Genomic DNA, 20,943 nt, shown 5'->3' on the forward strand with positions numbered 1-20,943 from the left:
CACGTTATGATACCTCTAGCCACTAACGACAGCCATCAGCACAGACGGAAGATGATCACAAGAAAGGAGGAGCACCAGTAGATTCATTACACCACTTTTGGTTCCTTTAATCACATATGTCAGGTAAAACATGCAAGTGTTGCTGCTTTTTTGTCTAGAAATAAAAGTTAAAACAAAATAACCACACTGTTTATTTGTTATTTTGATTTGGTTTTAAAACGGAATAACCAAAGAACGAAGGTCACGCAGATTCAGGGGCCCTAGACTTGTGCCTTTGTGTTGATCTTGGTGAAAGACCTTGGTTGCAGTGATAGCAGCTAGGGGTGGGGTTGTGGGGGAGGACAACAACAAACTCTGTGACTCATAGTGTGGGAAGTGATGTTTGTGCCACCAAGAATGTCAGCATATTTTACTGAGGAGGAGATGGTGCTCCTAGGGAGACGTACAGGGACTTCCTCCTATCATATCAAAAACACATTGGATTCATTCTATTTTTCTTCTCGCTTTTGTAGAGATGAATCTGCTTATGAATCTAATCCTTAGGGTTTAACGTTGCCTATCATTGTTAAAGACACATCACCCACTTTGTCCAGTACAGGAATTCTCAACTGATAGGTTTGGACCCATAAGTGTGTCTTGGACCTATTTTCAGTGAGCCATGGGCATTTCTTGGCCAAAAACACTAGAAATGGATTGTGCGCTTTTATTCTGAAAGGATTTGCACCACCTATTCTTACGTCAACAGTATGTGGCAGTAATATAATGCGAGCAAAATGGTCTTGTGTTTTTCTCTTTAAAATTAACTTTTTGATCATTTCGATTTCAGTTCCTGTATTTAGAAAACAGTTAAAATATATTATTTTTAAAGGTTTTATTCATTCCACTTTTTTTTGTTTTTGTATACATTATTTCCCTAGGGGTAGCAGTGGGCTGCCATTGCAGGCACTCCAGGGAGCAGTAGGGTTGGGTTTAAGGGACTTGCTCAGCATCCCTTAGTGATGGAGACATTTGAACCAGTCCGATTACAAGCCTGCTGTCCTTAAAGGGCCCATGTTACGCTAAATCAACTTTTCTGTGCTTTAAACATAATCTTAATGCAGGGTGAGCCCATGAGTTATTCTCCAATAAATTAAGCTTCATTACACTGAAGCTATCCAAAGAGAAATAAGAGAAATGTATCAAGCTAAGCTACAATAAAATTAGCTTCACTACATCAACGTCATCTCTATCTACTTATCAACAAAACTGTAAAACAAACAGGTCAGATTTGTTCAAATGGTTAATGAACTGTTCTCGTTCAACAAAACTAACAAAAAATGCACACAACCTGCGTTTAGTGGTGATTATGTGAGTGTGACTTATTTATAATGATTTCTGATAATTGAAGTATTAATGACCTTGTAATTCAGTCTTTCGTTGTAATTTTCTCTTTTATCGACCTCATTGTTTTGTGTTTTAATTAATGTTAAGTGGCTAAAGTAACCTTTTTATTTAGTTTTTGGTTAATAAAGTGGTAGAAAAAGAGAATAACATACAGTGATACTTTTCAGCTTCTCCTGTTTTCTCAGTTTTCCTTACACACACACACACACAGACACACAAAGTGTTATGATTATTGTGGTAACTTGAGGAAATACCTGAATATGTGTCTCTAAATTTATGTTAGACATCTTGGACGCTGATAGGAGCTTCCTTTTGGTGTTTCACAGTAAACATCAGAACGTGTAACTTTTTTATGAGATAAGCAACATGAACTTGAGGTATACATTATGTCCATGGAGCCTTTGCCATTATCTCCAGTAGTGCCCTTATATCCCGGCTGCAGTCTAAGGTGGACATCAGCAGGAGGATAGGCATGTGATTTTACAGAGAGATGCGTTTACGACCAAGAATGCCTTGGAAAATGTAGCTTCTGTGGACACTACTCCGCTATTTGGCCACGAAAGTAGCTTAAAGAGCCCATGTTAAGCTAAATTGACTTTTCTGTGCTTTAAACATCGTAAAAGTAAAAAAATTTGACGTGGCACTGAACTGGAGAAGCCAAGCCTCCAGGAAGCCCTCTGCCGTGATAGACATGTAAACAGACACGCCCAAGAAAGTGAGCATTTCAGCAACCTTTGCACAGTGCTATGTATGTATTTTCTACAGTCTATGTATGTACCTGCGAATGCCCCGCCCCCACGCACTGTCTCGTGTTTATAAAACAGCATGAGCTCGGTAACGGAGTGGGTGGGAGGAGGGTGGGCCTTCCTCTGGGCCTACGTCACCGTGCGGGGAGGAGGAAGTCAGTGTCCCGTCTATAGACACGCCCACGCATATATATGCATAAGTAGGACGTAAATCAGCCTATTTGTGTAAAGTTGTTCAGAAAGTGACTTTTCAGAGGCTACAACTCTGGAAAACAGGGGAGTTTGGGAAAATAAACCTCAAATACTATGTTTTTGGGGTTCTTAGACCAAATGGAGATGGGTGAAAAAAAGCATGATATGGGACCTTTAACGACTGAAAAGCTATTTGATGTAGAAAAAAAAAAAAAAAAACAGCAATGCTACGACAACACTTTTGAGGAATGTAGTTAAACTGATAATGCCGCTAATGCAACAGCAAGGTCCATTCCTTTGTTTTTGTTGTATACTGAAGACATTTGGGTTTCAGATCAAAACATGAATATGAGACAAAAGTTGAGAATTCCAGCTTTTATTTTACAGTATTTACATCTAGATGTGTTAAACAACTCAGGACAGAGCACCTTTTGTTTGAACCCACCCACTTTTCAAGTGAGCAAAAGTATTGGAACATGTGACTGATGGGTGTTTCTAGTTGCTAAGGTGTTGCCTTTTAGATTGATTGCTTAAACATTAAATAGTTCTTGTTTTTGGATTTGGGTTTACCTGTGAAAACTGCATTTACTGTGAAGCAAACATGAAGACCAGAGAGCTGTCTATGGGAGAAAAGCAAAGCATTTTGAAGCTGAGAGAAGAGGGAAAATCGATTAGAGAAAAGTGCACCAACAATGGCCATAGCCAATACAACAATTTGGAATGTCCTGAAAAAGAAAGAAACTACTGACGTACTGAGCAACTGACGTCAAAAAGGTCGGCCAAGAGTATCAACAGCAGTTGAAAACAGAAACATTGTGAGAGCTGGGAAGAAACACCCAAAGACAACAGTCAGTGACATCACTGCCAACCTCCACAGCACAGGAGTGAAGGTATCACAATCCGGAAGATCAAGCATCGTCATGTCTCCTTTCATTTTTTTTTCTTTCTTTTTTGATAATCTTTTGAGGGAAAAAACCAGATCGCGCGGAGTAAACCCTTATGCTGACAACATGCCCTGATAGGTCGGTGACGGAATGGGTGAGTGTAGGGGCAGAGCCAGGAATGTTTCATTGGGATGGCCTGGGTTCTCACATACTCACATGTGGTGGTATTAAGTAGAACACTGAAATGTTTGATGTTCCATCCATCCTTCCATTTTCCAACCCACATCATTTCAACATGGAGACACACAGGTTCTTAAATGGTAAAGTCCCATTTTTAAAAGTTAATAAAATGAATATGGTGCAAAATAATGCATTTTGTTAGGTATAGATCCTCTAATATTGACATTTCAAAGGTTTTAGGCCACATTTGTAAAAACCAGTGGAGAATCCCTTTATGTAGTGCTGTTGACTGATCCTAAGTATTTCAATTTTGTGTATTTAGTTGTAAAATGTCAGAGTTACTGGCCTCTAAGGGTTGAACGTCGGCTATTACAATAGATTTTTGCTATTGGCTGAGATGGATTAATTGGATTATCGTGCATCACCAACTGTCACTGTTGGCCCCTCCCCTCCTATAAAGCCTGAGAGGAGGGAGGAGGGTTTCCTCCAATCACAGCCCTGAGTGAGGAACTCCATTCTCCGTGCATTCCAGCAGTGATGTTTTTGACTGTGTGCTTCTATAAAGAGCAGATTCTGCTCTAATCTAAAGGTTCATCAAGCTATGTGTTTACGTACAGACACATAAGCCCTTATTTATTAACTGTTTGTATTTTCAGATCTGAGCGTACGACGTGCGTTCGACCAAATTCACGCAAGCTCCGGCATTAATCAATCCTGATGTGTTTGTACGGTACAATCAGATCTCACGTCTGATCTGACGTTGTGTACGCAAACCCGAGCGTGCGGACGGTGCTGTAGCACAGCCTAATGTGACTGAGTCTGAAAATAAAGTATTAAACAAGCCTCAACTATTATTTCAGAATAAGCAGACACACTTTCAGAACAGATCAAAACAGATTATTTCAACAAAATAAAACGTTATAACTGATACCTGCACTTTTTTGCTTTCCTGCAATAGAATACTGATAAACCCAACTGCTACTGGGCTGGAGCGCATAGGTTCACCCAGCACGAACACGGATTAGGGGAGCGGTGTTTCCACTGGGATCAGCGTTGGAACGCTGTTTCATATGAATTAAACAGAGGAAGTGTGTGACGTTATTTTAACCTGTTTGGCACAACATTGCATTGATGAATGGAGCGATGTCTCATTACCACTGCTGTGTGAGGATTCAAAGCCAAACCATACGGTGGCTGGGAAGTGTCAGGTGAATGCATTTACAGAAATGAACACAAATGCAAAAAGGTCACAACACGAATGCAAAATGGCCACAACGGAAGTGTTTCCGACGGACCGGTATTACAGACGGACGGGTATTATGATATGATAGCCTGATATGAAAAATATAAGAGTATCCTAATCAACTTTCACTTACTTTCATACGCGTTTCGATGTCTTCTTCTTGTTCTTAACTGTTCTGGTGAGTTAAAAACATCTGCCAGAAACGTGTCCGTCTGTAATACCGGTCCGTCGGAAACACTTCCGTTGCAGAAACCCGGTGGCCGGGAAGTGTCAGGTGAATGCATTTAAAGAAATGAACACAAATGCAAAAAGGTCACAACACGAATGCAAAATGGCCACAACGGAAGTGTTTCCGACGGAAGCGAGATAGAAGCTCCAATAGAAAGTAAAGTAAAAAAAAAAAAAAGAAGAATGTTCTGCTCCTCAGAGCTCTCCTCTTACAGGTGTGTCTGTGTGGAATAGACGTTTCAGCACATCTAATGCTCTATACCCCGTTTGGTCAAATTATCCTGCTTCCGTTGGGTGGCCAGTGGGCTGGTTGGACAGCGAACACGTAGCTCCGCCCATGGATGGGTGTGTAAAAGATGTCAGTCATCTACACTTGGTGATTGACGGTAGGGTAGGCGATTTTCAAAAGCTAGCATGATTTTGAATGTAGCTTCCCCGACGGCTCCGCCTTTACCCCCCTCCCCCCTCCCCCCTGTGCTCCATCGCACTAAAATGCACGCGCACATCTGCTGCAGAAGCGGACCTAAGCTCATCGCTTGTATTGTGTAGAAACTTTGTTGTGTCATTCAGCGGAAAGTAAACAATAAACTTTACCATTATATATATGTTAAAAAAACGTGACCAAAAACTTTGTTTTAACGGTCAGCGGTGACACGCTTTCAGTGTGAGCTCGTGCATGCGAGGGATCGAGAACGAGCAGGGAGACGTGATTGGTTAAAAAAAAAAACGGTTAGTTTTTTTCCATTGGTCGAAGTTATAACAGATTTACAGCTGCTACAGTTGACAGATTTTCTTCATTCCTTTTTCAGAGCACTTAAGATCTTAATTTCTGTCAGGACATAAAGAAAATTTCAACCAAAAACTTAAAAAGTGTATCTGGAGAAAATCGCCTAACCTAGCTTTAAACTGGTTTGGGTGTTTTCATATTATTATTTTTTACTTTTAGCCAATAACGTTTATGCAAATCACGATCTGCTTTTGGTTCGCGTTGGCTGAAAGTCGCCTTTAACTGTAACTGTTAACAATAAAGGGTCAGGACCCCACTCTGGGGTAAGGCATGTGGTAGCTGGTCGCCAATGGTTTAAGATGAACTGGCTGCTCCTTTGCTGTGGAAAGCCCTTCCACCCTGTTTTTTGCACAGCCTCTTTACCTTACAGTGGAGTTTTTTTCTGCTTTTGCTGGGCGTGGAAGGAAGGGACACGGCGCGCAGAGGGACACATCAAATCATCCAATGTCTTTTTGTAAACCTTCCGTTCCTTTATCTTTTGTAGGTTAGCAAGTACTAGCCTCTTATCTGCCCAATAATGTTTTATTAAATTGTCCCTGATTTCCTGTTCTCGTGCAATTGGAGGGTTTTGTTTGATAGTCTGAAGCCAAGCTTTGTTTGATTTACGATCGGCTTCTAAAAACTCTTGATCAAAGGTTTTTTTAGCCCTGATCTGCTTTTTATTTCTCATTTTCTGTGCTTCGCTGGACTGATTCAGGGCTTTCTGTTTTTTCTGTTCCATTTGACCTGATTTAAACTGACAGAATTCAGAATTTGCTCTGTCTCCTGAAGATCAAGGTCAACAATGTTTCACAAGGCGGCTCTTTACTGCCTCTTATAAGTTCTAAAGTTTAAGAGGCAGTGGCTATGATGTCACAGCTTAGATCCTCTTCTGATTGGCCGCTGGGTTCTTGTTTCGGCTCAGTTAATTCTGTGTATTTTTGCTGTTTTGTGTGTTTTTGTAGATGTACTCCATTCCTCTGCCCAAAAATATCCTTAAGCATCAACCAGTGGCTGAATCTCCTAATAGATTTCATCACCAAGGAGAAGATGTCTGCTCTCTGAAATTGATTCCTTTAGTAAAATGCATTACATCTTGAATTATATCCTGCCAACATCACTTTTCTTCATATATAGGACATCTTAACACCTGCTGTGGGCCAGGCCCCGTCTAGGGCTCATGGGGGGATTTGGGCTGAGTGGTGTTGGGGGGGTGTCTGGGTGCCTCTGCCACCCTTTCCTCCTTTTCTCTGTCCCTCTTCCTTGTCCTCTTTAGCGGCTGCTCTCTGGACAGGTAGGAGTGGGGGAGGGGGGCTCGTGGCCTCACCTGGTGGGCTGGTGGTGCTGTGCCAGTTAGGTTAGGTCCGTTGTGGTGGGTATGGGGCTGGGAGATTCAGCTAGACTTCCTTGTCGGCTCGTTGGGGTGCTCCGGCTGGGTTCTGTGGGCAGGGGGTTGGCCTTCACTGTGTGTATCGTGGTGGGCTGGGTCAGGCTTCCTCCGGGGCCTGCCTGAGATGATCTGGGTCCTATGGTGGGCCAATGTGTGGAGTGCGTGGCATTGGAGGCAGGGGCTTCATTAGCAGTCTCACTGGGTTAGTCTGTGCTTTCTGGTTTGGCTGGGCCCACTGGCCACTGTGGCAAAAGTGTTTCAGGGGTGGGTTTTTGGGCCAGCCCATTTGGGTTCTGCATGGGGGCTGGTCGCTGCTTGATATGGTGCCGTACTGCATCTGGGGGGTGGGGTTGGCAGCTTGGGGCTGGTCGTCCTCCGAGGGTTTATTGGTTCTTGGGGGACGTTTTGAGTCGGGGATTGGGTGATCGAAAACTGTGGAAACTTCACAATGTAGATTCTGTGCCTCTCCACTCTTCCTCCAGACTCTGGGACTTTAATTCCACAGTCAGTGATTATTTGGGCTTCTATGATCTGCTGCTGTTGGTCCACTGTGTTTTCTGAAGTCCACAGTCAATACAGCATCTACCAGAACATTTTAGAATACTTCATGTTTCCTCTTACTGACAAGCTTTGTGGAGATGCTGATTTCATTTTCCAGCAGGACCCACACTGCCAAAGATACCAAAAGCTGCATCAATGACCGCGGTGTTACTGAGCTGGATTGGCCTTAACCCCATAGAGAATCTATGGGGCATTGTCAAGAGGAAGATGAGAGACACCAGACCCAACAATGCAGATGACCTGAAGGCGGCTATCAAAGCAACCTGGGCTTCCATTACACCTGAGCAGTGCCACAGGTTGATAGCCTCCATGCCACGCCACACTGATGCAGTAATTCATGCAAAGGAAGATACATAGTACCTAGATATGAACATACTTTTCAGACGACTGATACTTCTTTAAAAATATTGTTTTTTAATTGTGTCAAACTCAAATTTTCTGAGAGACTTAATTTTGAGTTTTCATTATCTATAAGCCATAATCATCAAAATTTCGAGAAATTGAGGCTTGAATATATTATATATGAGTTTCACTTTCTGAAATAAGTGACAAAAAATTTTGAACTTTTTAATGATTTGTGGGATGTACCTGTACACCCATATTCACAGCTGGGTGGGTTTGGCTCACCGCTCCCACTCCCTCCCACCCACAACCTCTTTCTTTTAATTGCACTAAATACATTAACTGACCACACACATACACACAGGGGTTACCCATAACAGGGTGGTGAGTGGTTACTCACAACCATTGTGATTGGCTTGACGCCATTTTTGTTCGTGTTTGTTCTCGCCAGTATTCCCTGTGAGATTGTTTTGCCATGACATCACCACAAATGTTTTGGGAAGTGACTTTGGCAGAGTTTTTGGGGCAAACACAAGAAATCACATTAAGAATGAAGTAAAAACACTGGGATGCGCATTCGTCTACAGCAGTGGTTCTCCAAATTTTCTAGACTACGTACCCACTTTGTCTTATTTCTGATTCGAAGTACCCCCTTTGTCCGACTACAACACTTTGCTCAGAATACCATGAATAACAACTGTAGAGTGTAATGATGGAATGAATGAGTGATAACACGCTTTTTAAAGATTCTCATTTATATTTAAGTGAATTGAAAGAATATTTAGTGCCTCCTGAATTGATTTATTTCTGTAGTTTTCATTATTTCCAGTCATCTCCCGCCTGGTGTGGGACCAACACTGATCTTTGTATTTTCAGTTCATGTTCTAATCAAGATCATTTCCATCATTATCATGATTACCATTTTTAACCAAAATTAACATTATAAAACCCCATATTTTTTATACTTTCATGTGTTAATTTTCCACTGTCTCTCGTACACGTACCCACATTTGAGAAATACTGGTCTACAGGACTCCACATCCCACAATGCAATGCAGGAAATTTTTCCACCAGTGTCAATAAACGAGGGTTTACAATGGAGATCGAAACACATTTTGGAGCAACGATTTCAACCTTTAAACATTTTTTTTTTAGAGCAAATGATCTACAATTTATTGACGTCTTTATCTGAAAAAACAAGTTTGGATGTACTACGGCCGGGCCCGTGGAACATCTCCGCACCGAATAGCACGTACCACGTTCCAGAGAATTCAGTCAAATGACTCGATTCCACCGTGTAAAAAAAGGTCTTCGAGAGGCTCTAGACATCCGCTCATAGAATATCCATGTCAAATTACAGCCCGATTCAACGGGCATTAACGGAGGAGTAGTCATTTGAAAAATGGGGGGCCCCCTGGAGCCTCCATGGTACATACGGATTAATGAGCCCCATTCATATATTGGTATGTGTTAATGATTTGGTACCACCAACTGTTGCAATATTTAACTCATAAATAAAACAACTTTAAAATTGCTGAAAAAAGGGGGGTCGGCCCCCGGGACCCCAATCGACTTGTGAGAGGCATAATCATAATCTACGTTGAATTACCTTTGAAACGATATATCACACGACGATGTACCCATAAATGTGGAAGTTACCGGAAATGGGGCATCTCATCATATTCATAGAGTATTCATACCAAACTGCATTCCTATCTAATGAGAACTAACGGAGTATAGTCATTTGAAAAATGGGGCCCATGGGGGCCCCATTTTTCCCCCTGCCCCCATGACACGTACGTATACTGTATATTGGTATGTGCCAATGATTCGATACCACCAACCATCGTAATATTTGACTAGCAAATGAATGAGGAATCGACTTTGGTTTTTTTTTTCTTTTACTGCCCAAATCAAAAATCGGGCTCTGAGCGTTGATGCGTACACACATCCATAGATTATACCTAGCAAATTTCAGCCCGATCCGTTCACGAATAACAGAGGAGTAGCAATTTTAATTTGTGTACACAACAAGAAGAAAAATAAGAACAAAATGAGTGGCATTTTGAGTCCAGTAGCCCGGCCTAAAAAATCTCCTGCGAGGAATAGAAAAACAGAGGGATGTGAAACCCACATCTACAGTTCTATCTATGCACTTCTTCCCTGAACTGGATTCTTATAGGATATTCTTTGTTTCCATTTTACATTTTTCCGTGAATGAGATTATAGTTCCTTCCAGTCTTATTCCTTTATACATAAAATAAAGCATTGTTTTTCCTGCCTCAAACTTAATCTATATGTAATAATGTGCCTTAAAGGCCAAATTGTCTTTTGTCTTTCAGAATACCCGATAATAGTTACAGTGTGTACTACTGCTACTGGACTGAGTGTGCATCAACCCTGAAAACAAGCTGCTTTTCTGCTTTCATTTTGGTTATTTCTCATCAAAATGTTGTCTTTGTAGGAGAAAAGGAAACGGCAAACGGAGATTGAAGACAAACGAAGCCAGCTGGATGACCTGGTGCTACAGCTACAACATTTCAAGGTCAGTTTCATTCCATGCCAGACTTTAGAGAAGATACAGAGACGCTGAAGATACAGTGTGTGAAAACATAGGTTGCTAATTTGGGCAGCTCAGCGCAGCACGCACGCCACACCTTTGAGGGCGATTTTTTTTAAATGTTCAATCCCGTCAAAACCATATAACTTTTTTTGTGTCACTTTAATTTTACAACAAACTGTTGTTTTTCAGTAGGAATTAAAAAAAGAAAGAAGAAGATGCAAGTGTTGTGAAAATCATTACAAACTTGAAGAAGTTATTGCAAATTGATTCCAGTGTCAATGTTTTTTTACAAGTAAGAAGTCATCAAAAATAAGGGAGCAGTTTTTTTTTCACTATAGTATCCAGAGGGTCTGTGTAATGAAGACTTTGTGGTTTCAGGGTCCAAGAGTGGTTTTGGAAGAAGTTCTTGTTTATGAATTACAGTATTGATGATTAATTACAAATGAATATTCATCATGATTTCCCAAAAGCATTTATTCCTAGAATAGCTGTTGTGGAATGATCTGCAACAATTATTTCCAGAGCAACAGCCTTCTTACATGGATCAAATCATTGTTAAGCTCTACTCAAATTTGGAGTGCATGTGCTCAAGCCTTACTAGTATTACTAGTGCTTCACTAGTAAAGTAAACCCGCGCATTAGCAAACCAAAATTAAGTACATGTAAATGGGGCACCGATTGTAAAGTTGCACATAGTTTAGCAACAAACCACGTTCAAAATTTGTATGTGAATTTTTAAGTTACTTTTGACCAAATTTACACCAACATTTGTGAAATTTTTGATTTAAAAAAGAAAAATCAATTTTTAATCTAAATGTATTATTATTACTTCTAAATCGAAATGTTAAATCGAAATTTTTCATATAAAGAGTAACTAAACCCCAAACCCCTTTTTTTCTGCTGAATACATATGTATTTGGGTACTAAGTGGTGCTGTTGGTTGATCCTAGTCTAACTTTTAACATTTTAGTAAAAGTATTTTTAATTTAGTGTTGTAACATCTCAGAGTGACTGCCCTCTAAGGGTCGAAACCCGGATATTACAATTTTTGCTATTGGCTGAGAACAAGGTCATGTGACATTTTGGGACCATCTTGCGTCACAAACAAGCACTAGTAGCCCCGCCCTTTTATAAAAACTAGCACCTGTGGACTCTACAATCTGTGGTGAATAGGTTGGATTGAGAGAAGAGTGAATAGAGAGGTATATTTAGTAGCTAGCTAACATAGCATAGATTGTCCATTGGACATTTTATAGTATAGACTGGGCATTTCTTAATTGCTCCAGGAACCCCGCCCATAACAAAAGCCTTATTTTATTTCTCTTCTAGTGGCAGGTCAGGAGAAAGAAGGGGTTTGGTTAATCTATAAATATAAATGTTACATTTAAATCTAAATCTTAAATCTAAATATAAATCTTAAATATAAATTAAAATTAAAAACCAAATATTCAGCTAATATGCAAATTCACCATTTAAATGTAACATTTAGATTTACATTTAAATGTAACATTTAGATTTACATTTAAATGTAACATTTAGATTTACATTTAAATGTAACATTTAGATTTACATTTAAATGTAACATTTAGATTTACATTTAAATGTAACATTTAGATTTACATTTAAATGTAACATTTAGATTTACATTTAAATGTAACATTTAGATTTACATTTAAATGTAACATTTAGATTTATACTTAGATTAACATTGACATTATGTTTCCATGTGAAAAAAAAATGACAAAAATTTCACAAATATTGCTGTAAATCTGGTCAAAAGTAACATTTTTAAAAAATTACATACAATTTACAAACGGGGTTCATTGCTAAATGTTGCAAAAAGTAGTTGTTTTTTTGGCATGCACAATCAGCGCCTCATATGTGTACGCTTTATTTTTATAAAGCGCTTTTTGCAGATAAAATCACAAAGTGCTGTACAGAGCTGTGGAGAAATGATTATAACAAGTGCAACATCATGATAGAATAATAAAACATGGGTGCATATACATCATAGGAGCAACATCATAAAAGCATAATAAAAATTTAAAATCCAGTTAACTAAAAGCTTTTCTGAAAAGCCAAGTCTTCAACACTTCCTTAAAAGTGTTAGATGTGTGAGTACTAGTGGGGCTAGACTATGGTTGATATATCACTAATATTCCAGTTATACTTTAATGGTTTTCCATTGGTCCATAGATGAGATTACTGATAGATATGACCGACATAGTCACAGTTCAGCACTTGGTGATGGTTCTATTCTAAGCATGTCTTCATCCAGTGCATTTCCAACCTGCTCAGTGCATGTAGTAGCTGACGCATTCCTTCTATTTCTGCACTGCTTCTCATTCCTCTGCATTCTGAGCCTATAAATACTTGGCATGTTTCACTAAAGCATGCAAGACTTCAGATTACATTTGGCCTATTTGTAGTTTTGACTTTGATGCAAGACATGATCTAAATATCAAAGGAGACAACTGAAGAGCAAAGCAATTGTGGACGATCATTTTTTTTTTAATCAGACAAAGACGTCAGACCTCATAAATCAATAAATCCAAGATCATTTGCTTGGAAAACAGATGTAAAAGGTTGAAATTACTGTTCAAAGGGAGTGACGTGGGATTTTGTGACATCCATCCATCCATCTTCATACCCGCTTATTCCCGTTTAACAGGGTCGCGGGGGTCTGCCGGTGCCAATCTCCGGCTCTCATAGGGCGCTGGGCGGGGGTACACCCTGGACAGGGCGCCAGTCCATCACAGGGCAACACAGACACAGACAACCATTCACTCTCTCATTCACTCCAATGGGCAATTTAGAGACTCCAATCAACCTTACAGTCATGTTTTTGGATTGTGGGAGGAAGCCGGAGTACCCGGAGGAAACCCACGCAGCATGGGGAGAACATGCAAACTCCACACGGAAAGGACCCAAGTCCACCCCAGGGCTTGAACCCAGGACCTTCTTGCTATGAGGCAGACGTGCTAACCACTAAGCCACCGTGCTCCCAGGATTTTGTGACAACCATACATTATTATTTAGGTCTCTATATAATCCACATTAATGGAGTCGCGGACGAAATCGACCAATGAAAACGGAATCCACTGTTGAACACGGAAAACGACACAATCGGCATAAAACGCCGTCACCGTGAGGCAAATAACGTTTCCGGGGACTACTCATTAGATGCACCGCCTGCACCCTGCCCATCCTGGCTGGATTAAACACCGCATAAATCACACAAAACACTGTCTAAATTACCAAAAAACTACACAAATCATCAGTGACTCCTAAGATCAGAGCCGACCAGTGCCCGCTTAACTTTACTGTGTCTGTGAAGCTCCGTCCTTTTCTCGTCAAGCGCTGCATTGCTCCATGAAAACATGATCTGCATTAATCAGCTTCACCTGCTGAGGGCATTTGAACAATATCTCATCAGTGCAACTCAAGATCCGTGGAAAAAGTTGTTCTGTTGTTGTGGACGAGACAATTGATGCCAGAGATTGTAGAGTCTTAAACATCGTAGTTTAATGATAACTTAAATATTCTGGCTCCTAGTGGTGAAATAACTGCTGTATCCTAGCGTCCATTTATTTTTGTGTAATCATTTTGGTCTGGAATGATGTCATCAGGATCATTTAAATTAGGTCCATTTAAATTAAATTGATCAAAACTCAATCAATAAACCTGATCAGATTCCCCTGAGGGGAATTTACAATTGGGTGACATTAATGATGTTCTCATACATCTTTATATGACGTATACATAATTAAAAAGGAGCAGTCAGAATAATCCATGTCATTATAACTTATTTTTACCTTTTACTTGTATGTTACTTTATTTTTGACATACATTTTTGTTTAATTATGGTTTTTTTTATTTATTATTGTTTATTTTGTTTCCTCACAGAAGTTAAAAACGAATATTTTATGAAAAAATTATTAATATTTCTAAAAAAAAAACGGAATTTCAAAAAATTAATGTGGAAGACATGAAATTTGGGAAAAAATAAAAAAGAATTTAAAAAAAATAAAATGGATTTTATAGGGCCCTAATTATTGCACCATACAACTACACAAACTACTTTGTATGCACTCATTTCATAATACAGAGGCAAACTCTATAACTAAATTATTTTTGAATTATTTTGTTAATAAATATTTCATGAGTAATATAGTCTGTCACATTTTATTTGGCATAAGTTATTATTATGCACATTTACAGATATTGTACATGATATGCGTGATAATATGTGTTATAAAAGCTATTTTGCACAATAGGTGTGCCTTCAGATTTTTACTTGTCCTTTGGTGTGCCTTGTGCACAAAACATTTGGGAACCACTGCTCTACGGGACTCCACATCCCTCAGTGCAATGCACCAAAGGTTTCCGACAAGGTCAACAAGGTCAACGAGAGCACTCAGAGCACAAAACCCCACCAAACACCAAATTATGGAATCAGAACAGTATCATAATGAATGTACTCTTGCAGGGTTTTTCACAAATGCACATGCTTTGTTTCACAGTTGTATTTCAGATTCACAAATGCACACGATCTGTTTCACAAATATTATTTTGAGGCACACTTAATATAAATATAATATAATATAAATCCACAGATAATGCAAATTGCTGAATGTGCATTTGGCTTCTTACATTTTCTCCACACTTTTAAACCAATTGTAGAGCTACTGATATGTGAAAAGTGTGGACAAAATGTAATAAGCCATATGATTGGCTGAAAGCAAACACATCTGATTGGCTGATGAATCTGTCAATCACTTTTATCAGCCAATGGTGACGTTTGTTGACCCGCGACGTCAGGGCAGTCTCAAAGTTCACCGCAGAGATTTCTCTCACAAATACACAGAAGTGGTTTGTAAATGCACATTCAGCAATTTGCATCATCTGTGAATTTAAATTACATGTGTGCCTCAAAATAATATTTGTGAAACAAAGCATGTGCATTAGTGAAAAACCCTGCAAGAGTTCATTCATTATTATACTGTTCTCATTCCATACCAAATCTCCTCTTTGCCAGATATTGGCAGTTATCTGATAATGCTATCATGATCATTCAAACAATATTAACTATAGAGTAGGTCCAAATGTATGGACACCCACAGTTTTTGGAAAATTGCAATTTCTGTTTACTCTCTCCCTTGCTATTCCACATTTTGTAAAAAGTCCGCTCCAATCGGGCAAGTTGGATTTTTCTCACGTTATGACATAACGTGGAGACTCCTTCTCCTGACAATCCTGGCTCCTCCTACCCTATGTAAGAATGTGAGCTCCTCCCTCTCAAACTACCTCACAGGTAAAACAAACATAGGGACGGCAGGTTGATATTACAGTTATGATCACAGTTAATATCTTTACGTTCAAGTGTATAGATAATCAAGTATATACTGTAGATAAACCGAAGAGCGCTGACAATCAGTTTCACTTTTAGTAGCTGTTATACCATCTTGTATCGCCTTTATAGGACGATCACACGTGTTTGTGACCCAATGCGATGCAGCGGTAGGACAAAACAGTGGACTTAAATGGACTAGTGCTGTAGTCAGAAGAGGTGAGGAGGAGAAGAAAGACTGTTAATGATTTACTGCTGCTGCTGATGAGATAAACACGCTGAAGCAGCATGTGTTTACGCCTACTCATGCATATGCATGAAGGCCCAAAAAATGGCCTGTTTTAGGAACGCTCTGAAAGTGACTTTTCAGAGGGTTCAAACTTCATAAAACAGGCGAGTTTGGGAAAATAAAGACTATGTTTTTTGGGTTCTTTGAACAAATAGAGATGGGTGAAAAATAGCATAATACTGTACCTTTAAGTATTTTTAACGTAATTACAGACAAACAGATAAATAAATGCCAGTAAAAAAGTACTTCTTTTCGTAGTTACATTTTGTTTTTGATCTATGAGGCCTACGGTGTGTCTTTGTATCTTTTTGTGGTTGTCTAAGAAGCAGTCATTTTGCCATTAGCCACACAATTCAAACTGCTAAACAATAAGGTTTTTAGTGAACATTTTCCTTCCTTCAACCATGATACTCAATTCTGTTCTCGTCAGGTTTCTGTTTTGTACATTTAATTAAAATGTATTTATTTGGAAACTCCTGGACAATCCTGCACTCTTAATAAGATGGAAACGCAATATTCTGTAATAGCACAACACATTCCTTTTACTCATTTGAGCCGTTAAACCCACTTGGCTTTGAATGATTCTAATTCATTTATTACATTTGATCCTTCTGTCCTGCTGTACTTTCTCATGTTAAACTCTTACTAAGACTGCCTTCTATGGGTTGAAACCAGACTATTACAATAGATTTTTTGCTATTGACGAGATTTTGCGACGTCACTGGATCATCGTGCGTCGCAAACAAGCACTGTTAGCCCCGCCCCCTCTTGGTTAGGATAGCATAGATCAGGGGTATTCAACTCCTGTCCTCAAGGGCCAGATTCCTGAGACTTTTAGATATGTCCCTGCTCCAACACACCTGAATCAAATGAATGGCTCATTATCAAGCTTCTGCAGAGCTTGATGACAACACATTGGTTACAACCAGGTGTTCCAGGGAAACGTCTAAAAGTCGCAGGAATCTGGCCTTCGAGGACTGGAGTTGAATACCCCTGACACAGACTGTTCTTTGGAGATTTGATATTATAGACCAGGGGTCTGCAACCTGCGGCTCTGGAGCCTCATGTGGCTCTTTAACTCTTTTGCAATGGCTCCCTATAGCTTTAAAAAAAAAAAAAAATTTAAATAATGAATTGGTATTTCTTACAGAGGGTATTGATGATTAATGCCATTAACTTAAAATAAAAATCTGATAAAACAGTTGTTTAACCTCAAAATAAATCACATCCACTACAGACCATCAACTTTCATTGCCCCTGTGGCTAACCTAGGTTTTAAATTCCTTTTAAGATAACTAAACTAACAAAAAGACTATTCTGAAAGAAAATAGAGATTGTATTTGTGTGGGGAAAGATTTATTTCATTGCCAACATGCCAGCTTATTATGTATGCTTGATATGCTACAAGAAATAAGCAATTAGCATGTGTTGACCGACATGATCAAGTTATTTTTTGTAGCTCTTCAAATCCATTAACTTTAAAAATTATTCGATATTATTTTAACTGCATAGCATTTTATACACTGTATTGTTTTCCTTGAGAAGGTATTTTTTACGGCTCCGGAAGGACTTCAATCCTGGCGAGATTAGGCAAAATGGCTCCTTTGAGGGTAAAGGTTGCTGACCCCTGTTATAGACTGAGCATCCTTTAACTGTTCCAGGAGCCCCGCCAACAAGCAAGGCATTTTTTGAGTTTCCTTGTGGTGGTAGTGACATAAAAATAAACACGTTATACAGCCCAACTTAAATTATGACTTATTTTGAGATTATTTTAACCATTGATCTCTTTTTGATTTGTATTTTTTTTTTTTTTTTAAATCTCAGGGTTCAACACTTTTTTTGTTTCCGTCCTCATGTCGAACTGCTTTCTTTTCATCTGTAACTATGCGTCACTGCGCTGACATAACATTTTCAGCATTGCAATTCTGAAATATGACATTTTTTCCAGTGTTTAATTTGATTCCAAAATATTTTGATTTCACTGCCTAAAGTTATTTTTTTCCTCACTGCAATTTATTTTCTCTACTGTTGTCGGCTGTTTGCACGCGGCACATCACCTGCCTTTAGGTAGTGATTAGTGGGTATCACGTATGCTAATCAGCGGTTTATACAATCAAGTGGGATTCAACACTAGCGTATGATGCATCCGGATTTTTCTTATTTTTTCTCTTTAAAAAAAAAAAAAAAAAAAAGATAAAATGTAAGAGAATATTGTTCCCAATATCACACACATACACACTATTTGTCCTGGAAGATAAGTGACTGTATGTCTATCAGGAAGTGTACCAAACAGATTAATGTGTCAAATTTTGCTCATAATCTCATTCAAAATCTTGCACTAAAAACATGCCTGGAGTCTTGCCTTGGCTCATTCATGTATGTTTGAGTAATCTTTAAAAACTCTGACGGCATCCATTTTAGGTGTAAATACACCTGAGTCCTCCGAGGAACGCCCTCACCTCCTAGGAACGCCCTCACCTCCTAGGAACGCCCTCACCTCCGAGGAACCCTCACCTCCTAGGAACGCCCTCATCTCCTTGAGACACCTCGGACCTTTTGTTACCAGCCAAGTTACCACAGCAGAGCCCCTCCCCCTCCTATGTTCTCTTCCTTAGTTCAGCCCACAGCACCCACCTCCGCAGATTTAGCTTTTCATTGACTTATTTTAAATACTTTTGTAAGAAACCATGGTTTATGTCATCTGTGTGTGTGTGTGTGTGTGTGTGTGTGTGTGTGTGTGTGTGTGTGTGTGTGTGTGTGTGTGTGTGTGTGTGTGTGTGTGTGTGTGTGTGTGTTCATGGGTGCGTTAGACAAGCTTTGAGTTTCTTAAAGAGACGGAGTCAAAATCGAGGCCTCATGAACCGTGTGCTACAGAGGGAAATTTTCTTTTAAGTTTTTTTTAATATTTGCTGCAGTTTCCAAAAAAAATTGGGTAGCATAGTTATTTGAGTATGCTATAGAATGGTACTATGTGCCTGAAAAAAAATCCCTTTAATGGATTTTGACTAAATGTACAGTATTATTACATTTTTGATCCAGACCAATATACTGATTCAGGAACAGTTTGAAAAATACAAAAAAAATGGTTAGAAAAGGGAAGTGAAATTTATTCCAAGCTTTTAAAGTGTGAATGATCATGGTACCACCTTTGACTAATTTTGTCCGGCCCTCAAAGTTAATCAAATTACTCAAAAAAACATACAGCAGAATACACATACAAAGGACAACAATAATTATACAAAAGAACAACAAAAAGTGTGAAAAGAGAAACCACAAATACAGAACATAAAAAATACAGTGATTCATAACGCACAAAGCAACAGCAAAAAAAAATGCAGAATTACTCCAAAAACACCAGAAAAACATACGGAATGACAACAAAAAGAAACAAAACTATTTTAACACACAAGATGACTACAAAAACCACAACAAAACACAGAAATTGACAATAAAAATACATAAAATTAATAAGTTTTAACACAGAAAAACACTAAACACGGCAACAAATGTACTAAGGATGTTGGTGTGTACACGTCAACAGCATTCTAGTCGACTGCACTTTTTATGAAGGTCATAAGTTTAATTTAGTTTTGGAATTATTATGAAATATGATGTTACTTCTTCCCTGTTAGTTCAATAAATTTGAAAATGTGTTATTTGTCAGGATTATTTGGGGGGGCAATGTGCGCAGGTGGGGCTTTTAAGTTCACCTTAGGTCAGGTGTTTATTGAAGTAATGCCCATTTAAAAGGTACTTATGATATGAAAAAGGGGTACAAGGGATAAAACAGATTGGGAACCACTGAACTAGTCGAAAAGGAAACATCAGTAGTTGGCCAGGAAAATAGTCGGTTAACAACATCCCTAAAAAATACACAAGATAAATCCCCAAAAAACAAACACAAAACTACAAAAACCCTTTGTTGTTTCCTGTGTTTGTTAATGCTCAGATTGGTCATTATTCTAAATGCTGACATTAATGTTAATAATTTGGCCCTCGGTTTAGACCATGTGTCAAACTCATGGCTGGGAGGCCAAATCAGGCCCTTTGGGGCATCCAATTTGGCCCACAGGAGAAAGTACATGAATCATTATGTAAATAAAACTCAACAATATTTGCTGTGCCTCAGTTTTTCCGGTGTTTATAATGCATTATAGCGGTTATTTTATTGTTAAACAGTTGGAAAAAAAACCCTCAAAATTCTTACAAAATCCTTCAATTTTCCTCAAATAACAAAATAATATTTCCTTTAATTAAATAGAAATTGGTCACAAAACCAAGGAAATTTAAAGTGAAGATCCTGTTGGAACTGATATGGCTTGGATATGGTCAGTTTCTTACATATTTTGTATTTTATGTATTTTAAGTGCGAACTAGGGCACAATAATGTTGAAATCACTCGTTTTCCTGCATAAAATCTGTGGCCCACTTGAGATCAAACTGCTCCTTATTTGGCCCCTGAACTAAAATGAGTTTGACACCCCTGGTTTAGACATTACACATTGTTGTGGCCCTTACTGTGATAAAAGTTGCCCATCTCTGAAAGTACCCCTGCCTGCAGTCCGCAGTTCAGGGCGGAGCTCCATGCGTCATGCTATTGTGCTATGTGATTCTTATACATTTAAAAATAATCAACCTCAAAATAAATAAATCGTGCCATGTAAATAATTTGATATGTTACATAATTATATAGGCATACAAAACAGATATGGGTTAAGGTTAGGGTTAGAGTAAGTCTGAACGCGATTGGTTTATTGAACGTTGAGCGCCGCCGCGAACTGCAGGCTGCAGTCAGGGGTTTCTCCATCTCTGGGCAAATCTCTCTC

General features: G+C 38.9%; 1 protein-coding gene across 3 annotated transcripts in view; it reads left to right on the top strand.

Moving 5' to 3' along the window:
* The window catches only part of palm2akap2 (PALM2 and AKAP2 fusion), a 134,646-nt gene that overhangs the window by 28,515 nt on the left and 85,188 nt on the right, over positions 1 to 20,943 (top strand). For all 3 annotated transcript variants that reach the window (XM_028462366.1, XM_028462367.1, XM_028462368.1), the window contains exon 3: positions 10,380 to 10,460. In XM_028462366.1, coding sequence (XP_028318167.1) covers positions 10,380 to 10,460 — 81 coding nt within the window. The remainder of the gene's footprint in view (positions 1 to 10,379; positions 10,461 to 20,943) is intronic.

The sequence above is a fragment of the Gouania willdenowi genome, chromosome 12 (genome assembly GCF_900634775.1).
Source record: "Gouania willdenowi chromosome 12, fGouWil2.1, whole genome shotgun sequence".
Classification (NCBI taxonomy): domain Eukaryota; kingdom Metazoa; phylum Chordata; class Actinopteri; order Blenniiformes; family Gobiesocidae; genus Gouania; species Gouania willdenowi.